The sequence below is a fragment of the Trichomycterus rosablanca genome, chromosome 14, assembly GCF_030014385.1.
Source record: "Trichomycterus rosablanca isolate fTriRos1 chromosome 14, fTriRos1.hap1, whole genome shotgun sequence".
Classification (NCBI taxonomy): domain Eukaryota; kingdom Metazoa; phylum Chordata; class Actinopteri; order Siluriformes; family Trichomycteridae; genus Trichomycterus; species Trichomycterus rosablanca.
The window spans coordinates 24544681-24566326 of NC_086001.1; the positions used below are offsets into that span (position 1 = coordinate 24544681).

Genomic DNA, 21646 nt, shown 5'->3' on the forward strand with positions numbered 1-21646 from the left:
AAACCCTACACCATCACACAAACCCTACACAATCAAATAAACCCTACACCATCACACAAACCCTACACAAACACTACACAATCACACAAACCGTACACAATCACACAAACCGTACACAATCACACAAACCCTACACAATCAAACACTACACAATCAAGCAAACACTACACAATCGAACAAACCCTACACAATCAAACACTACAATATCACACAAACCCTACACAATCACACAAAACCTACACAATCACACAAACCCTACACAATCACACAAACCCTACACAATCAAACACTACACAATCACACAAACACTACACAATCACACAAACCCTACACAATCAAACAAACCCTACACAATCAAACACTACACAATCAAACACTACACGATCACACAAACCCTACACAACCAAACACTACACAAACACTGCACAATCACACAAACCCTACACAACAACACAAACCCTACACCATCACACAAACCCTACACAATCACACAAACCCTACACAATAACACAAACCCTACACAATCACACAAACCTTACACAATCAAACACTACACAATCAAACACTACACAATCACACAAACACTACACAATCAAACACTACACAATCAAACACTACACGATCACACAAACCCTACGCAACCAAACACTACACAAACACTGCACAATCACACAAACCCTACACAACCACACAAACCCTACACAATCATGTACACACATTTTCTCTTTTATGTTTTTAAATATTCAGCTTGTCTTTTATTTAATTTAGTTTTAATATTTGAATCCATTTAGATGATAAATATTCAAGAAAAGAAGAAATCAGGAAAGGGGGTAAATACTTTTTCACAGCACTGAATAAATAGTGATTAATAAATTGAAAAAGAAAATCTTCATAAATGTATCACTGCCTCACAGATTCTAAAATCACTCAAACAGTTTAATGTTACACTTTCATGTAAATGTTACATTTAATTTGTTCAATCTGACAGTTTCACTGATCCTGAATAAAGAAAAAACCCCGGGTAGAGGAGCTGAGTGAACGTGGTCTGAACTCTGTGGAGGAGCTTCATTGTATCAGAGACGCTGTAGAAGGTCAGAGTTCCTGCTTCATAATCCACATACACTCCTATTCTAGAGGAACTCGGCATTATGGGAATTTCAGTCCCTTTGTTATTGTGCCTGAATGAAAATCTGGATGAAGAACAGTCTAAACTCCAGGACTGATCATTACGTCCAAACCAACACTCATCACCATCTCCCTTCCTGCTGATGCTTTTATATGACACTGCTATATAAACCCCATAATCCCCACTCAACTCAACCTCCCAGTAACAGCGTCCACTCACACTCTCTCTACACACAACCTGAGAGTGATTATCAAATCTATCTGGATGATCAGGATACGACTGTGATGTTCTACTGCAGGTCACCACTTTGTTCTCCTCAGACAGACGGAGGTTTTTATTTACTGTGTTTGGATCCAGTGTGAACCGACAAACATCTGGAGAGGAAACACAAAATAAACCAATTAACATAGAAGAGAGAGAGAGAGAGAGTGTGTACAGTGTGTGTAATTATACATAGCAACACACAATCCAAACACACACAAACCCTACACATACACACAATCACACACACATTACACAAACACTACACAAACACACACATTACACAAACACCACACACACAAACACACAAAATACACAAACACACATTAAACATACACACAAATACTACACAAACACACATACACATTAAAAAAACACTACAAAAATGCATACAAACCCTACACAATCACACAAACCCTACACAATCACACACTACACAATCACACAAACCCTACACAATCAAACACTACACAATCACACAAACCCTACACAATCAAACACTACACAATCAAACAAACCCTACACAATCAAACACTACACAATCACACAAGCCCTACACAATCAAACAAACCCTACACAATCACACAAACCCTACACAATCAAACCCTACACAATCAAACACTACACGATCACACAAACCCTACACAATCAAACACTACACAAACACTGCACAATCACACAAACCCTACACAATCACACAAACCCTACACAATCAAACAAACCCTACACTCACACACACCCTACACAATCAAACACTACACGATCACACAAACCCTACACAATCAAACACTACACAATCACACAAACACTGCATAATCACAAACCCTACACAACCACACAAACCCTACACAATCAAACAAACCCTACACAATCACACAAACCCTACACAATCAAACACTACACGATCAAAATCTACACAATCACACAAACCCTACACAATCACACAAACCCTACACAATCAAATACTACACAATCACACAAAAACTACACAATCACACAAACCCTACACAATCAAACACTACACAATCACACAAACCCTACACAATCAACCAAACCCTACACAATCACACAAACCCTACACCATCAAACAAACCCTACACAATCACACAAACCATACACAATCAAACAAACCCTACACAATCAAACATTACACAATCAAACACTACACAATCACACAAACCAAACACAATCACACAAACCCTACACAATCACACAAACCCTACACAATCACACAAACCCTACACAATCAAACACTACACAATCAAGCAAACACTACACAATCACACAAACACTACACAATCAAACACTACACAATCACACAAACCCTACACATCACACAAACACTACACAATCACACAAACACTACACAATCACACAAACCCTACACAATCACACAAACCCTACACAATCACACAAACACTACACAATCACACAAACCCTACACAATCACACAAACCCTACACATCACACAAACCCTACACAATCACACAAACCCTACACAATCACACCAACCCTACACAATCAAACAAACCCTACACAATCACACAAACCCTACACAATCAAACCCTACACAATCAAACACTGCACAATCACACAAACCCTACACAATCGCACAAACCCTACACAATCAAACACTACAAAATCACACAAACCCTACACAATCACACAAACTCTACACAATCAAACACTACACAATCAAACACTACACGATCACACAAACCCTACACAATCAAACACTACACAATCACAGAAACCCTACACAATCAAACCCTACACAATCACACAAACCCTACACAATCACACAAACCCTAAACAATCAAACACTGCACAATCACACAAAACCCTACACAATCACACAAACACTACACAATGAAAAACTACACAAACCCTACACAATCAAACAAACCCTACACAATCACAGAAACCCTACACAATCAAACCCTACACAATCAAACACTACACGATCACACAAACCCTACACAATCAAACACTACACAAACACTGCACAATCACACAAATCCTACACAATCACACAAACCCTACACAATCACACAAACCCTACACAATCAAACACTACACGATCACACAAACCCTACACAATCAAACACTACACAAACACTGCACAATCACACAAACCCTACACAACCACACAAACCCTACACAACCACACAAACCCCACACAATTAAACACTACACAATCAAAAAACCCTACACAATCACACAAACCCTACACAATCAAACGCTACACAATCACACAAACCCTACACAATCACACAAACTCTACACAATCACACACTACACAATCAAACACTACACAATCAAACAAACCCAACACAATCACACAAACCCTACACAATCAAACACTACACAATCACACAAACTTTACACAATGACACACTACACAATCAAACATTACACAATCAAACAAACCCTACACAATCACACAAACCCTACACCATCAAACAAACCCAACACAATCACACAAACCCTACACAATCAAACATTACACAATCACACAAACTCTACACAATCACACAAACCCTACACAACCAAACACTACACAATCAAGCAATCACTACACAATCAAACATTACACAATTAAACACTGCACAATCACACAAACCCAACACAATCACACAAACCCTACACAATCACACAAACCGTACACAATCACACAAACCCTACACAATCAAACACTACACAATCAAGCAAACACTGCACAATCACACACACCCTACACAATCAAACACTACAAGATCACACAAACCCTACACCATCACACAAACCCTACACAATCAAATAAACCCTACACCATCACACAAACCCTACACAAACACTACACAATCACACAAACCGTACACAATCACACAAACCGTACACAATCACACAAACCCTACACAATCAAACACTACACAATCAAGCAAACACTACACAATCGAACAAACCCTACACAATCAAACACTACAATATCACACAAACCCTACACAATCACACAAAACCTACACAATCACACAAACCCTACACAATCACACAAACCCTACACAATCAAACACTACACAATCACACAAACACTACACAATCACACAAACCCTACACAATCAAACAAACCCTACACAATCAAACACTACACAATCAAACACTACACGATCACACAAACCCTACACAACCAAACACTACACAAACACTGCACAATCACACAAACCCTACACAACAACACAAACCCTACACCATCACACAAACCCTACACAATCACACAAACCCTACACAATAACACAAACCCTACACAATCACACAAACCTTACACAATCAAACACTACACAATCAAACACTACACAATCACACAAACACTACACAATCAAACACTACACAATCAAACACTACACGATCACACAAACCCTACGCAACCAAACACTACACAAACACTGCACAATCACACAAACCCTACACAACCACACAAACCCTACACAATCAAACACTACACAATCAAACACTGCACAATCACACAAACCCTACACAACCACACAAACCCTACACAATCAAATAAACCCTACACCATCACACAAACCCTACACAATCACACGAACCCTACACCATCACACAAACCCTACACAATCAAATAAACCCTACACCATCACACAAACCCTACACAATAAAAAAAACCTACACCATCACACAAACCCTACACAATCAAATAAACCCTACACCATCACACAAACCCTACACAATCACACAAACCCTACACAATCACACAAAACCTACACAATCACACAAACCCTAAACAATCACACAAACCCTACACAATCAAACACTACACAATCACACAAACACTACACAATAACACAAACCCTACACAATCACACAAACCCTACACAATCACACAAACCCTACACAATCAAACACTACACAATCACACAAACCCTACACAATCAAACAAACACTACACAATCAAACCCTACACAATCACACAAACCCTACACAATCAAACAAACCCTACACAATCAAACACTACACGATCACACAAACCCTACACAACCAAACACTACACAAACACTGCACAATCACACAAACCCTACACAACCACACAAACCCTACACAATCAAACACTACACAATCACACAAACACTACACAATCACACAAACCCTACACAATCAAACAAACCCTACACAATCAAACACTACACAATCAAACACTACACGATCACACAAACCCTACACAACCAAACACTACACAAACACTGCACAATCACACAAACCCTACACAACCACACAAACCCTACACCATCACACAAACCCTACACAATCACACAAACCCTACACAATAACACAAACCCTACACAATCACACAAACCCTACACAATCAAACACTACACAATCACACAAACCCTACACAATCAAACACTACACAATCAAACACTACACAATCACACAAACCCTACACAACCAAACACTACACAAACACTGCACAATCACACAAACCCTACACAACCACACAAACCCTACACAATCAAACACTACACAATCAAACACTGCACAATCACACAAACCCTACACAACCACACAAACCCTACACAATCAAATAAACCCTACACCATCACACAAACCCTACACAATCACACGAACCCTACACCATCACACAAACCCTACACAATCAAATAAACCCTACACCATCACACAAACCCTACACAATAAAAAAAACCTACACCATCACACAAACCCTACACAATCAAATAAACCCTACACCATCACACAAACCCTACACAATCACACAAACCCTAAACAATCACACAAAACCTACACAATCACACAAACCCTACACAATCACACAAACCCTACACAATCAAACACTACACAATAACACAAACCCTACACAATCACACAAACCCTACACAATCACACAAACCCTACACAATCACACAAACCCTACACAATCAAACACTACACAATCAAACCCTACACAATCACACAAACCCTACACAATCAAACAAACACTACACAATCAAACACTACACAATCACACAAACCCTACACAATCAAACAAACCCTACACAATCAAACACTACACGATCACACAAACCCTACACAACCAAACACTACACAAACACTGCACAATCACACAAACCCTACACAACCACACAAACTCTACACTATCAAACACTACACAATCAAACACTGCACAATCACACAAACCCTACACAACCACACAAACCCTACACAATCAAACACTACACAATCAAACACTACACGATCACACAAACCCCACACAACCAAACACTACACAAACACTGCACAATCACACAAACCCTACACAACCACACAAACTCTACACTATCAAACACTACACAATCAAACACTGCACAATCACACAAACCCTACACAATCACACAAACCCTACACAATCAAACACTACACAATCACACAAACCCTACACAATCACACAAACCCTACACAATCAAACACTACACAATCACACAAACCCTACACAATCACACAAACCCTACACAATCAAACACTACACAATCACACAAACCCTACACAATCACACCAACCCTACACAATCAAACAAACCCTACACAATCACACAAACCCTACACAATCAAACCCTACACAATCAAACACTGCACAATCACACAAACCCTACACAATCGCACAAACACTACACAATCAAACACTGCACAATCACACAAACCCTACACAACCACACAAACCCTACACAATCAAACACTACACAATCAAACACTACACGATCACACAAACCCTACACAATCAAACACTACACAATCACAGAAACCCTACACAATCAAACCCTACACAATCACACAAACCCTACACAATCACACAAACCGTACACAATCAAACAAACCCTACACAATCACACAAACCCTACACAATCAAACCCTAAACAATCAAACACTACACAAACACTGCACAATCACACAAAACCCTACACAATCACACAAACCCTACACAATGAAAAACTACACAAACCCTACACAATCACACAAACCCTACACAATCAAACAAACCCTACACAATCACAGAAACCCTACACAATCAAACCCTACACAATCAAACACTACACGATCACACAAACCCTACACAATCAAACACTACACAAACACTGCACAATCACACAAACCCTACACAACCACACAAACCCTACACAACCACACAAACCCCACACAATCAAACACTACACAATCAAAAAACCCTACACAATCACACAAACCCTACACAATCAAACGCTACACAATCACACAAACCCTACACAATCACACAAACTCTACACAATCACACACTACACAATCAAACACTACACAATCAAACAAACCCAACACAATCACACAAACCCTACACAATCAAACACTACACAATCACACAAACTTTACACAATGACACACTACACAATCAAACATTACACAATCAAACAAACCCTACACAATCACACAAACCCTACACCATCAAACAAACCCAACACAATCACACAAACCCTACACAATCACACAAACTCTACACAATCACACAAACCCTACACAACCAAACACTACACAATCAAGCAATCACTACACAATCAAACATTACACAATTAAACACTGCACAATCACACAAACCCAACACAATCACACAAACCCTACACAATCACACAAACCGTACACAATCACACAAACCCTACACAATCAAACACTACACAATCAAGCAAACACTACACAATCACACAAACCCTACACAATCAAACACTACAAGATCACACAAACCCTACACCATCACACAAACCCTACACAATCAAATAAACCCTACACCATCACACAAACCCTACACAAACACTACACAATCACACAAACCGTACACAATCACACAAACCGTACACAATCACACAAACCCTACACAATCAAACACTACACAATCAAGCAAACACTACACAATCGAACAAACCCTACACAATCAAACACTACAATATCACACAAACCCTACACAATCACACAAAACCTACACAATCACACAAACCCTACACAATCACACAAACCCTACACAATTAAACACTACACAATCACACAAACACTACACAATCACACAAACCCTACACAATCAAACAAACCCTACACAATCAAACACTACACAATCAAACACTACACGATCACACAAACCCTACACAACCAAACACTACACAAACACTGCACAATCACACAAACCCTACACAACCACACAAACCCTACACCATCACACAAACCCTACACAATCACACAAACCCTACACAATAACACAAACCCTACACAATCACACAAACCCTACACAATCAAACACTACACAATCAAACACTACACAATCACACAAACCCTACACAATCAAACACTACACAATCAAACACTACACGATCACACAAACCCTACACAACCAAACACTACACAAACACTGCACAATCACACAAACCCTACACAACCACACAAACCCTACACAATCAAACACTACACAATCAAACACTGCACAATCACACAAACCCTACACAACCACACAAACCCTACACAATCAAATAAACCCTACACCATCACACAAACCCTACACAATCACACGAACCCTACACCATCACACAAACCCTACACAATCAAATAAACCCTACACCATCACACAAACCCTACACAATAAAAAAAACCTACACCATCACACAAACCCTACACAATCAAATAAACCCTACACCATCACACAAACCCTACACAATCACACAAACCCTACACAATCACACAAACCCTACACAATCACACAAACCCTAAACAATCACACAAACCCTACACAATCAAACACTACACAATCACACAAACACTACACAATAACACAAACCCTACACAATCACACAAACCCTACACAATCACACAAACCCTACACAATCACACAAACCCTACACAATCAAACACTACACAATCAAACACTACACAATCACACAAACCCTACACAATCAAACAAACACTACACAGTCAAACACTACACAATCACACAAACCCTACACAATCAAACAAACCCTACACAATCAAACACTACACGATCACACAAACCCTACACAACCAAACACTACACAAACACTGCACAATCACACAAACCCTACACAACCACACAAACTCTACACTATCAAACACTACACAATCAAACACTGCACAATCACACAAACCCTACACAACCACACAAACCCTACACAATCAAACACTACACAATCAAACACTACACGATCACACAAACCCTACACAACCAAACACTACACAAACACTGCACAATCACACAAACCCTACACAACCACACAAACTCTACACTATCAAACACTACACAATCAAACACTGCACAATCACACAAACCCTACACAATCACACAAACCCTACACAATCAAACACTACACAATCACACAAACCCTACACAATCACACAAACCCTACACAATCAAACACTACACAATCAAAAACTACACAATCTCACAAACCCTACACAACCACAAAAACCCTACACAATCAAATACTACACAATCACACAAACCTTACACCATCAAACAAACCCTACACAATCACACAAACCCTACACAATCAAACACTACACAATCAAGCAAACACTACACAATCACACAAACCCTACAAAATCAAACCCTACACAATCGAACAAACCCTACACAAACACTACAATCACACAAACCCTACACCATCACACAATCCCTACACAATCAAATAAACCCTACACCATCACACAAACACTACACAATCAAATAAACCCTACACCATCACACAAACCCTACACAATAACACAAACCCTACACAATCACACAAACCCTACATACTCACACAAACCCTACACAATCAAACAAACCCTACACAATCACACAAACCCTACACAATCAAACACTACACAATCACACAAACCCTACACAATCACACAAACCCTACACAATCAAACAAACCCTACACAATCACACAAACCCTACACAATCAAACAAACCCTACACAATCACACAAACCCTACACCATCAAACAAACCCTACACAATCACACAAACCCTACACAATCAAACAAACCCTACACAATCAAATATTACACAATCAAACACTACACAATCACACAAACCCAACACAATCACACAAACCCTACACAATCAAACACTACACAATCACACAAACCCTACACAATCACACAAACCCTACACAATCAAACACTACACAATCAAAAACTACACAATCTCACAAACCCTACACAATCACAAAAACCCTACACAATCAAATACTACACAATCACACAAACCTTACACCATCAAACAAACCCTACACAATCACACAAACCCTACACAATCAAACACTACACAATCAAGCAAACACTACACAATCACACAAACCCTACAAAATCAAACCCTACACAATCGAACAAACCCTACACAAACACTACAATCACACAAACCCTACACCATCACACAATCCCTACACAATCAAATAAACCCTACACCATCACACAAACACTACACAATCAAATAAACCCTACACCATCACACAAACCCTACACAATCAAACAAACCCTACACAATCACACAAACCCTACACAATCAAACACTACACAATCACACAAACCCTACACAATCACACAAACCCTACACAATCACACAAACCCTACACAATCAAACAAACCCTACACAATCACACAAACCCTACACAATCAAACAAACCCTACACAATCACACAAACCCTACACCATCAAACAAACCCTACACAATCACACAAACCCTACACAATCAAACAAACCCTACACAATCAAATATTACACAATCAAACACTACACAATCACACAAACCCAACACAATCACACAAACCCTACACAATCAAACACTACACAATCACACAAACCCTACACAATCACACAAACCCTACACAATCAAATACTACACAATCAAGCAAACATTACACAATCACACAAACCCTACACAATCAAACCCTACACAATCAAATAAACCCTACACCATCACACAAACTCTACACAATCAAATAAACCCTACACCATCACACAAACCCTACACAATCAAATAAACCCTACACCATCACACAAACACTACACAATCACACAAACCCTACACAATCAAACAAACCCTACACAATCACACAAACCCTACACAGTCACACAAACACTACACAATCAAACAAACCCTACACAATCATACAAACCCTACACAATCACACAAACCCTACACAATCACACAAACCCTACACAATCAAACACTACACAATCACACACAAACCCTAAGCATACACACAGACACAATCACATGCATACACACAGACACAAACACAAACTCACACATACACACAAACACATACATTATACAAATAATACACAATCACACAAACTCACTTACACACAAACACTACACAATCACACAGATACTACACAATCACACACATATACATTACACACACACTACACAAACCCTACACAATCACACAAACACACACACATTTTACACATACACACAAACACTACACAATAACACAAAACTACACAGATACACACATACATTACACAAACACTACACAAACACACACATACATCACAAACACACAAACCCTACACATACACACAATCACACAAACACTACACAATCACACAAACACTACACAATCACACAAACACTACACAATCAGTCCACAATCACACACATACATTACACAAACCCTACATAATCACACAAACACTACACAAACACACATACATTACAAAAACACTACACAATCACACACAAACCCTACACATGACAAGAAACACACACATACATTACACAAACACTACACAATCACACACAAACCCTACACATGACAAGAAACACAAACATACATTACACAAACAGTACACAAACACACACATACATTACACACACACACATATATTACACAAACTACACAATCACATACAAACCCTACGCATACACACAAATACAACACAAACACACACATTAAACAAACACTGCACAATCACACAGACACTACACATCCACACAAACACTACACAATCACACACAAACCATTTGCATACACACAAACAATACACAAACACACATACATTACACAAAAACACAATCACATAAACTCACACATACATTACACAAACACTACACAAACACACACATTACACACACAATGCACAAATACACACAGAAACTACACATATACACAAATACTACAAAAAAACACATTACACAAACAGAACAAAAATGCATACAAACCCTACACAATCACACAAACACTACACAATCACATAGAAACCTTACGCAATCACACAAACACTACACAATCACACAAACACACACACATTACACAAACACTACACAATCACACAAACACTACACAATCACATAGAAACCCTACACAATCACACAAACACTTCACAATCACACAAACACACACATACATTACACAAACACATACAAACCATACACATACACACAAACACTACACAAACACACACATACATTACCCAAACACTACACAAACACACACAAACCTTACACATACACACAAACACTACACAAACACACACATACATTACCCAAACACTACACAAACACATACAAACCATAAGCATACACACAAACACTACACAATCACACAAACACTACACAAACACACACATACATTACACAAACCCAAATTCGAGCAGCATGGCCCAGCAGCACCGGTATTGGACGAGCGACGTAGACGGCGAACAGAGCGGCCAAAACGGAAGCGTGGCAGGAGAGGTGGGCTTCATGCTAGGCTAAAGGCTAGGGCTACACGACCACCGCTACCTAGCCTGTTGCTGGCTAACGTTCGCTCCCTCGAAAACAAGCTGGATGAGCTGAGAACCAGGATAACAACACAACGTGAGATCAGAGACTGCTGTGCTGTAACTGGATACTAGATTTTCTATCTGACCGATCTCAGTCAGTCAGGATTGGCACGCGAACATCCAGCACAAAGACCATAAACATTGGGACACCTCAAGGCTGCGTGCTGAGCCCTCTTCTGTACTCGCTCTTCACACATAACTGTGTGGCCTCTTATAACACCACCAGTATTATTAAGTTTGCTGATGACACCACCGTCATTGGTCTTATTACTGGGGAGGATGAGACGGCGTACAGGAAGGAGGTAGCAGATCTTGTGGGCTGGTGTCAGAACAACAATCTTTCATTAAATATCAACAAGACAAAGGAACTGATTGTGGACCCCAGGAGGAGAGGAGAACAGCATACACCACTGTATATAGGTGGAACAGTAGTGGAGAAGGTGAAAACCTTCAAATTCCTGGGTGTGCACATCAGTGAGGATCTCACCTGGTCCTGCAACACACACCACATCATCAAAAAGTCACAACAGAGACTGTACTTCTTAAGAAGACTAAAAAAATTTGGCATGTCAACCAAAATTCTCAGCAACTTCTACAAATGTAGAGTGGAAAGTGTCCTTACCAGCTCCATCACAGTCTGGTACGGAAACTGCACTGCAGAGGACAGGAAGGCACTCCAGCGTGTAATAAAAACTGCACAAAGAATTTCTGGAACGTCCTTCCCTGCACTACAGGACATTTATCAGAACTGCCTTAGTTTATTTCTATTTTTATTACTTTGTATATAAAACGTTTTTTTTTATAGTTTAAATTTAAATATTTTTTTTATTGTGTTAGTTTAATTTTGTTTTATGTACAATACTTATTGATGTTTGGAGGATGAACAAAGTAAGAATTTCATTGTACAGTGTAACTGCTGGTTCTTCTGTGCACATGACAGTAAAACTCTTGAATCTTGACTTCACCACACAAACATACATTACACAAACACACACAAACCCTACACTAACACACAAACACTACACAAATACACACAGACACTACACATACACACAAATACAACTCAAACACAAACATTACACAAACACTGCACAATCACACAGATACTACACATACACACATACATTACACAAACACACACAAACACAGACACAATCACACAATCATTAAATAATCACATACAAACCCTACGCATACACACAAACCCTACACTAACACACAAACTCTACACAAATACACACAGACACTACACATACACACAAATACAACTCAAACACAAACATTACACAAACACTGCACAATCACACAGATACTACACATACACACATACATTACACAAACACACACAAACACAGACACAATCACACAATCATTAAATAATCACATACAAACCCTACGCATACACACAAACACTACACACACAAACATTACACAAACACATACAAACCCTACGCATACACACAAACACTACACAATCACTACACAATCACACACAAACATTACACAAACACTGCACAAACACTACATATACACACAGATACTACTCAAACACACATTACACAAACACTGCGCAATCACACAGACACTACACATACACACATACAGTATCTCACAAAAGTGAGTATGCCCCTCACATTTTTGCAAATATTTGATTATATCTTTTCATGGGACAAAACTATAGAAATGAAACTTGGTTATAACTTAGAGTAGTCAGTGTACAACTGATATAGCAGTGTAGATTTACTGTCTTCTGAAAATAACTCAACACACAGCCATTAATGTCTAAATATCTGCAACATAAGTGAGTACACCTCACAGTGAACATGTCCACATTGTGCCAAAGTGTGTCGTTGTCCCTCCCTGGTGTCATGTGTCAAGGTCCCAGGTGTGAATGGGGAGCAGGGCTGTTAAATTTGGTGTTTTGGGTACAATTCTTTCATACTGGCCCCTGGATATTCAACATGGCACCTCATGGCAAAGAACTCTCTGAGGATGTGAGAAATAGAATTGTTGCTCTCCACAAAGATGGCCTGGGCTATAAGAAGATTGCTAACACCCTGAAACTGAGCTACAGCATGGTGGCCAAGGTCATACAGCGGTTTTCCAGGACAGGTTCCACTCGGAACAGGCTTCGCCAGGGTCGACCAAAGAAGTTGAGTCCATGTGTTAAGCGTCATATCCAACACCGTCGTAGGAACATGATCAAAAACAAACCAGCAGAATCTTACAATCACATTTATGCTGTCTGTTTTACTTCAAAAATCACAATATTTCATAATGCTTTGCTATCGTTGCAAAATGAAAGCGTACCGTAAACAGCAGAACCGCGACCCAGATCAATCACACAACAGCAGAAAATCATAACCACTTATCTGCTTACCGATCTATATCCATGTGTTGTTCCATTAAATATATAATCCACTTTATATAAGACCATCTTGTATGTTTCCAGAATATATAAATCCATACCCACCTTATAAAAACTATTGTAGATCATTTATTCTCTCGGCTTTCCCGGTAAAAAGCTTACATTGGTTATTCGCTCACTAAACTGTCATTTATACAACAACCAATGAAGAGAGAGATTGAAATTTGAGAAAACCATTGTTTTTCTTGTGAAATTCTCAATAAGTTTGATGTGTCACATGACCCTCTTCCCATTGAAAAAACTAAAGTTGGATACAAAATGGCCGACTTCAAAATGGCCACCATGGTCACCACCCATCTTGAAAAGTTTTCCCCCTCCCATATACTAATGTGCCACAAACAGGAAGTTAATATCACCAACCATTCCCATTTTATTTAGGTGTATCCATATAAATGGCCCACCCTGTATATCAGTCTGGAAAAAGTTACAAAGTCAATCCTAAGATTTTAGTACTTTAGCGAACCACAGTAAGAGCCATGATCTCTAAATGACACTTGGAACAGTTAAGATTGCTTCAGGAGCTCATCAATGTCTCATCAAGGAAAACATACAAGAACCCAAACAAACATTTAGGAAACCGCAGGACCTGCTGACCTCAATTTAGATCTGATTTAATGATTCCAGTATTAGAAGAAGACTGAGCACAAATAAAATCCATGAGAGAGTCACAAGGTAAAATCACTGTTAACTAAGAGGAACATAAAGCCTCGCCTCTCATTTACCAATATAAGAACCTTAATGACCCTCAAGCTTTTTGGTGATGATGTTCTGTGAACTGATGAGTCAGAATTCTTATACTTGCAATGAAGCTAAAACAGCATTTTACAATAAAAACATCTTACTAACAGTCAGTCATGGTGGTGGTTGTGTGATGGTGTTTCAGGATTAAAGAAGAACGTTTGGTCATCAGTTCATGATTTAAAGATTAAACACTCGTGTAAAACAAAAACACAACAATTCCAAATAACAAGAGCAGATCTTTGTTAAAATAAATCTGAGGAAATAAAGTTTAGATTTTGGACTTAATCAGATTTAGACTTAAACCAGACTGAGCTGCTGTAGCATCTGAACTAGTAACGTGTGACAAATATGTAAAAATACAGATAACTGGGGGGTGTAAATACTTTTTCACTGCACTGTGTATGTTTGTGTGCTTGTGAGAAACTTACATTGTAGAAAATCTTCTCTGATTTCAGGTTCAGGAGGTGAAGTAATCCGGACTTTCTTCACTGCAGAAAGAGTAACAGTACAATCACTTATCACAGTAAATACATATTTGCACCAGAAATTGTCGCAGGTACCGCCAGTAAGAAGTTTGGCATGTTCTCCTAGTGTTTGTCTAAAGTGACCTTAATTCTAAGTTACTGACCAAGTGTGAGTGTATTTCATTCAACCCTGGACTCACTGTGACCATGACCAGTACTGGGTTAATAAGTAAATGAATGATGATCCTTCACTCACCTTCATCTGGTATCTTCTCACACTGCTCTTTCCAGAATTCTTCTACTTTCTCTCTCAGCTGAGATACAGACTTTGTAACATCATCAAATGAGAGGAAAGGACTGATTGTGATGGCGGCTGATTCTGCAGATCCAGCAGGAGCCGAGAGAGACTGAAAATTCTACATCCAGACAGATAATGTTCACAGAATTAGATTAAACTAATAAACTAATAAACTTGTTTCTGTAAAACTGTTGAAAATAGTCGGTACAGGGACAAATTTAGACTACTGTGAAGATTGTAAAATGTTCCAAAAACATCTTAAACAGATAATCCAGCTGTGTTTGGGTATAAAAGAAGCATTCAGGTACAGACCAGTTTTTATGAGCAACGACTCTAAAATGCATTATTAAATAATCCTACAGTTTAAACACAACATTCTTCATCAAGCAACACCAGCCCTGTTATTTCACTACCTGTCCACTAGAGGCCACCATTACCTAAATATTGAACCCAATCTTTTATTGTCTGCATCACGTGTTTCTAAAACCAGCAGATGTTTACAAGTCACAAAATACTATTTCTTATCTTTTTGATGTTACTGTCATCAAGTTTTTTAACATTCTGAACATATTTTATTACTTGGACTGGTGCAGCAATAATATAATTATTATTAGTGCTGTTACCTGGAGGAAATGGACGGGATCCTCTGTGTGTGAAAGCTGTTCCAGTTCAGCATCTTTCCTCTTCAGCTCTACAATCTGCTGCTCCAACTGGACTTTCAGGACTTTTTCAGCTTGATTTACTTCTGCTGTCTTTCGATCTCTGATCAGATCTTTTAGCTCAGAGCATCTTCTGTTAATTGAGTTGATTAGTTCAGTACAGATCCTCTCAATGTTCTTCACTGCTGTCTGTGCAGAACACTGTTAGAGGATTCAGAAAAAGGAAACTTTCAAACTCCAGCACTTCTTCAGTGTTCATCATCACTTTATATTTACTGCATTTATCAGCATGTTATATTTCCTCACAGATTTTCAATACAACACACCTGCTCCTGTATGTCCCTAATTTAAAATTATATGTGCGGATTAAATCTAATGAAACCTAAAAGCACCATATATACTGTAAAATGTGCTGGTGGTAGCATGGTGTTACAGAAATTGTTTTGAGTATCAGGAAACAGCAGCCTGGCCAGGACTGGGAAATTCAATGTAGTGATCTTCTCAAGTCTTTACCAGAAATCTTATACAGTCATTTATGTTCAAGCATCTTCATCCAAAGCAACAATCAATAATCTTTTTGGATGGCTCTGTCAAAGCCCCAATCTGATCTTATCAACCTTATAATTATTAGCACAACCTCAGAATTGCTGTACAGCATCAATCACCAACTATCCAGGCAGAATTAAAAGATTTCTTTTAAATTCATGAACAAAAATGCTCCATCACTTGCAAAGTTACCTGAGATATAAAATATCTCATTTTTAATAGAGATTGGTTTAATGAAGGAGAGTCGGACTGATCCTGAGAGCTTTTTGTTTATAAAACTTACCTTGTGAGACTCCACAGCATTTATTAGCTCACAAAGTTCCTTCTCTCTGTTCTGGATTTTCTCCTGGAATTTTCTCTGTATCTCCAGCAGTTGCTTCTACACAGAATAACAATTCAGAATTTACTTGTATTGTGTACAAGCACCACATAAACAACGTCAGTGTAAATGCTAATGAGTTATTACTTGTTAAAGAGAGCTGTATAATATTTTACCTGTTTCTCAGTTCTTTCTGCTGCAGCTGATATTGTATCATGTCCTTTATGATCATCCATGGTACACATCAGGCAGATACACTGCTGATCAGTACGACAGTAAACCTCCAGCAGTTTATTATGCTGAGAGCAGATCTGATCCTGGAGTCGTCTGGAGGCTTTAACCAGCTTGTGAGTCTTATAAACAGGAATTCGATAATGAGGCTGAAGGTGAGTTTCACAGAAAGAGGCCAAACACACCAGACAGGATTTTACTGCTTTGGATTTTCTCTCTGTACAGTAATCACAATCCACATCTTCAGGTTTAGCAGAACAGTGACCAGGATGTGGAGCTTGAAGTTCTGTTTTCTTCAGTTTCTCCACAACTCCAGCCAGAATTGTGTTTCTCCTCACAACAGGTCTTGGAGTGAAGGTTTGTCTACACTGTGGACAGCTGTATGTTCCCTTATCATCCTCCTGATCCCAGCAGTTATTAATACACACCATACAGAAACTGTGTCCACAATGTGTAGTTACTGGATCCTTCAGTGTTTCCAGACAGACTGAACAGCTGAACTCGTCCTGAGTTACTGAAATTTTGGACTCAGCCATTTTTCTACACGTAAACAGAAACACCAGTAAACACAGCAAGTTATTTACAGCAGCTCAGACTTCCTGGTTTAGTTCGTGAGCGTTATGTTCATGTTTACGTTTCTAGATTTTTGTTCATTTTTAAACTTTTTGATTATCTACTGTAAAAATGCTGTGGGACTTTTAATGTGTAATGTTGTTGTAGTAAGCAGTATAATACACTAGTTAACTACTACAACCTTCATCTTATCAAAATTTGTGTTTCTTAATTTTTGTTAATCTTCTATATTTTATTATTAATGTACCCTGTACCCATGCCGTAGGACTTTTATAATGTGGTTGTAGTAACTAGTACAAGTGACTAGTTAACTACTAAATCCTTGGTTATATAAAAAAAAAATGTAGGGTTTGTTTCTGTAATGTAAGTGTAGTGGGTGGTACATGTCACTAGGTAACTATTGCATCGTTTATTATATTAAAATGATTGATTTTAGAATTGTTGACACTATATATTGTTACTGTACCCATACTGTAGGACTTTATACAGTTGTATTGAATGGTACTGTACATGCCACTGGGTAATAACTACACCTCGGCTTCATGCATTTTGTAGACGCTCCCTTAGCACTTCCTTAGCGTTTCAACTCAGATTAACCTCACATTTACAAAATAACAGAAAATAAACATTTACAGAAAAAACTTTTAAACATATTTGATTGTAGTTTGTTCCTTGTTTACTGCAGAATCAGCTGATGCAGTTTCACGAGCCGAAAGAAACTCGAATGTCTGGCGAATGTCCAAGACTTCCTGGTTTAGTTCGTGAGTGTTCTGTTCAAAACAAGTGTGTTTAAATCAAATCAACAATCTGAACTACATAAAGTAACAATACACAGTAATGTACAGAAGTGTGGAAATGTATAAACTCACCTGCGTTCATCAACTTCAATTATCAACAAAACTACAAACACAGACACGGAACAGATCCACACTCGAACAGAACAGGATCAGATCAGTTTCACTTCTGCTGAACTAAAGGAGAGAGAGAGAGAGAGAGAGAGAGAGAGAGATATGGAACCTGGCCAGGGTCGCGGTGGGTCCTTCTTTACTTGTTAACTGAATGTAAATCAGGAACACATGCTGCACAATTATTTGAAGGTAATCAATTATCATTCAGTGTAATTTTAAATAATACACACACATCTACTTTTTATGTATGTCTCATCCTGCAACTGTTTCCCCAGCTAAGAATTTTTGGTTCCCAGAACGTTCCGGGAACGTTAGTTTTTGGTTACCAGAACGTTCTGGGAACGGATCATTTTGGTTCCTCGGGAAAGTTTTCTTTACGGAAATAGAACGTACCCATTTGGTTGTGCATTATAGTTGTGGGAACGTTCCCCTAACGTTCCCGTAACCTTAAAATTATTGAAACCTTAAGGGAACCTTGTACTAACCTTTAAATTATTGAAAACTTTAGACAACCTTGCAATAACACTCCGGTAACACCGGCAGCCCGTGTCGGCTCTGACTCTTTTTGAATGACTGCCCAGAATCGGGCCAAATACACTGGCCCAAATCCGGATACCAGATCTCCGCCGACTCTCCCATAACTGGGCCGGAATAGCCCCCGAAACACTGCGATACTATTTATTTACTGTTTTCTTCTCCTTTCACATCCTCATAGATAAAATAGTAGATTTATGATACAGATTAACTACAGATGCTACAGATTAACTACAGATTGTGCAGTAGAAAGTATTTTATTAAGATAATTGCAGCAAGTAGTATACATTTACATTTTCAGCATTTAGCAGACGCTTTTATCCAAAGCGACTTACACAATGAGCAATTGAGGGTTAAGGGCCTTGCTCAGGGACCCAACAGTGGCAACTTGGTGGTGGCGGGGCTTGAACCGGCAACCTTCTGTTTACTAGTCCAGTACCTTAACCACTGAGCTATCACTGGCCAAGTTTAATAATAATAATAATCAGGATATTATAAATAAGACCAATTACAAAAGTGAACCAAAATAACAGCTATATGAATACTATACATAGAAAATAACTATAATAATAATTATATCTTTTCATGGGACAACACTATAGACATGAAACTTGGATATAATTTAGAGTAGTCTGTGTACAGCTTATATATGTATAGCAGTGTAGATTTACTGTCTTCTGAAAATAACTCAACACACAGCCATTAATGTCTAAATAGCTGGCAACATAAGT

The 21646-nt window shown here is 38.6% G+C and overlaps 2 protein-coding genes across 2 annotated transcripts in view; both read right to left on the reverse strand.

The window, feature by feature from the left end:
• LOC134326237 (zinc finger protein 585A-like) overlaps positions 1 to 21646 on the reverse strand; it is a gene marked incomplete at its 3' end in the record, with an annotated part of 120426 nt that overhangs the window by 54354 nt on the left and 44426 nt on the right. The gene's annotated exons all lie outside the window — the stretch shown is intronic.
• On the reverse strand, positions 731 to 20227 carry LOC134325924 (E3 ubiquitin/ISG15 ligase TRIM25-like). The gene is made up of 7 exons (XM_063008125.1): positions 20154 to 20227; positions 18846 to 19440; positions 18634 to 18729; positions 17769 to 18005; positions 17104 to 17263; positions 16812 to 16871; positions 731 to 1500 (listed from the first exon to the last, which is right to left on the reverse strand). Exons 2-7 carry the CDS (start codon positions 19434 to 19436, stop codon positions 977 to 979), a joined length of 1668 nt encoding a protein of 555 aa, XP_062864195.1. The 5' UTR covers positions 19437 to 19440; positions 20154 to 20227; the 3' UTR covers positions 731 to 976.

Coding starts and splice junctions, on each gene's coding strand:
- LOC134325924 (XM_063008125.1), bottom strand. CDS start 19,436: ATGGCTGAGTCCAAAATTTCAGTAACTCAGGACGAGTTCAGCTGTTCA. Junction 18,006..18,633: donor ATGCTGTGGAGTCTCACAAG/GTAAGTTTTATA, acceptor ATCCTCTAACAG/TGTTCTGCACAGACAGCAGT. Junction 1,501..16,811: donor CAGAGAAGATTTTCTACAAT/GTAAGTTTCTCA, acceptor TTTCCTCTCCAG/ATGTTTGTCGGTTCACACTG.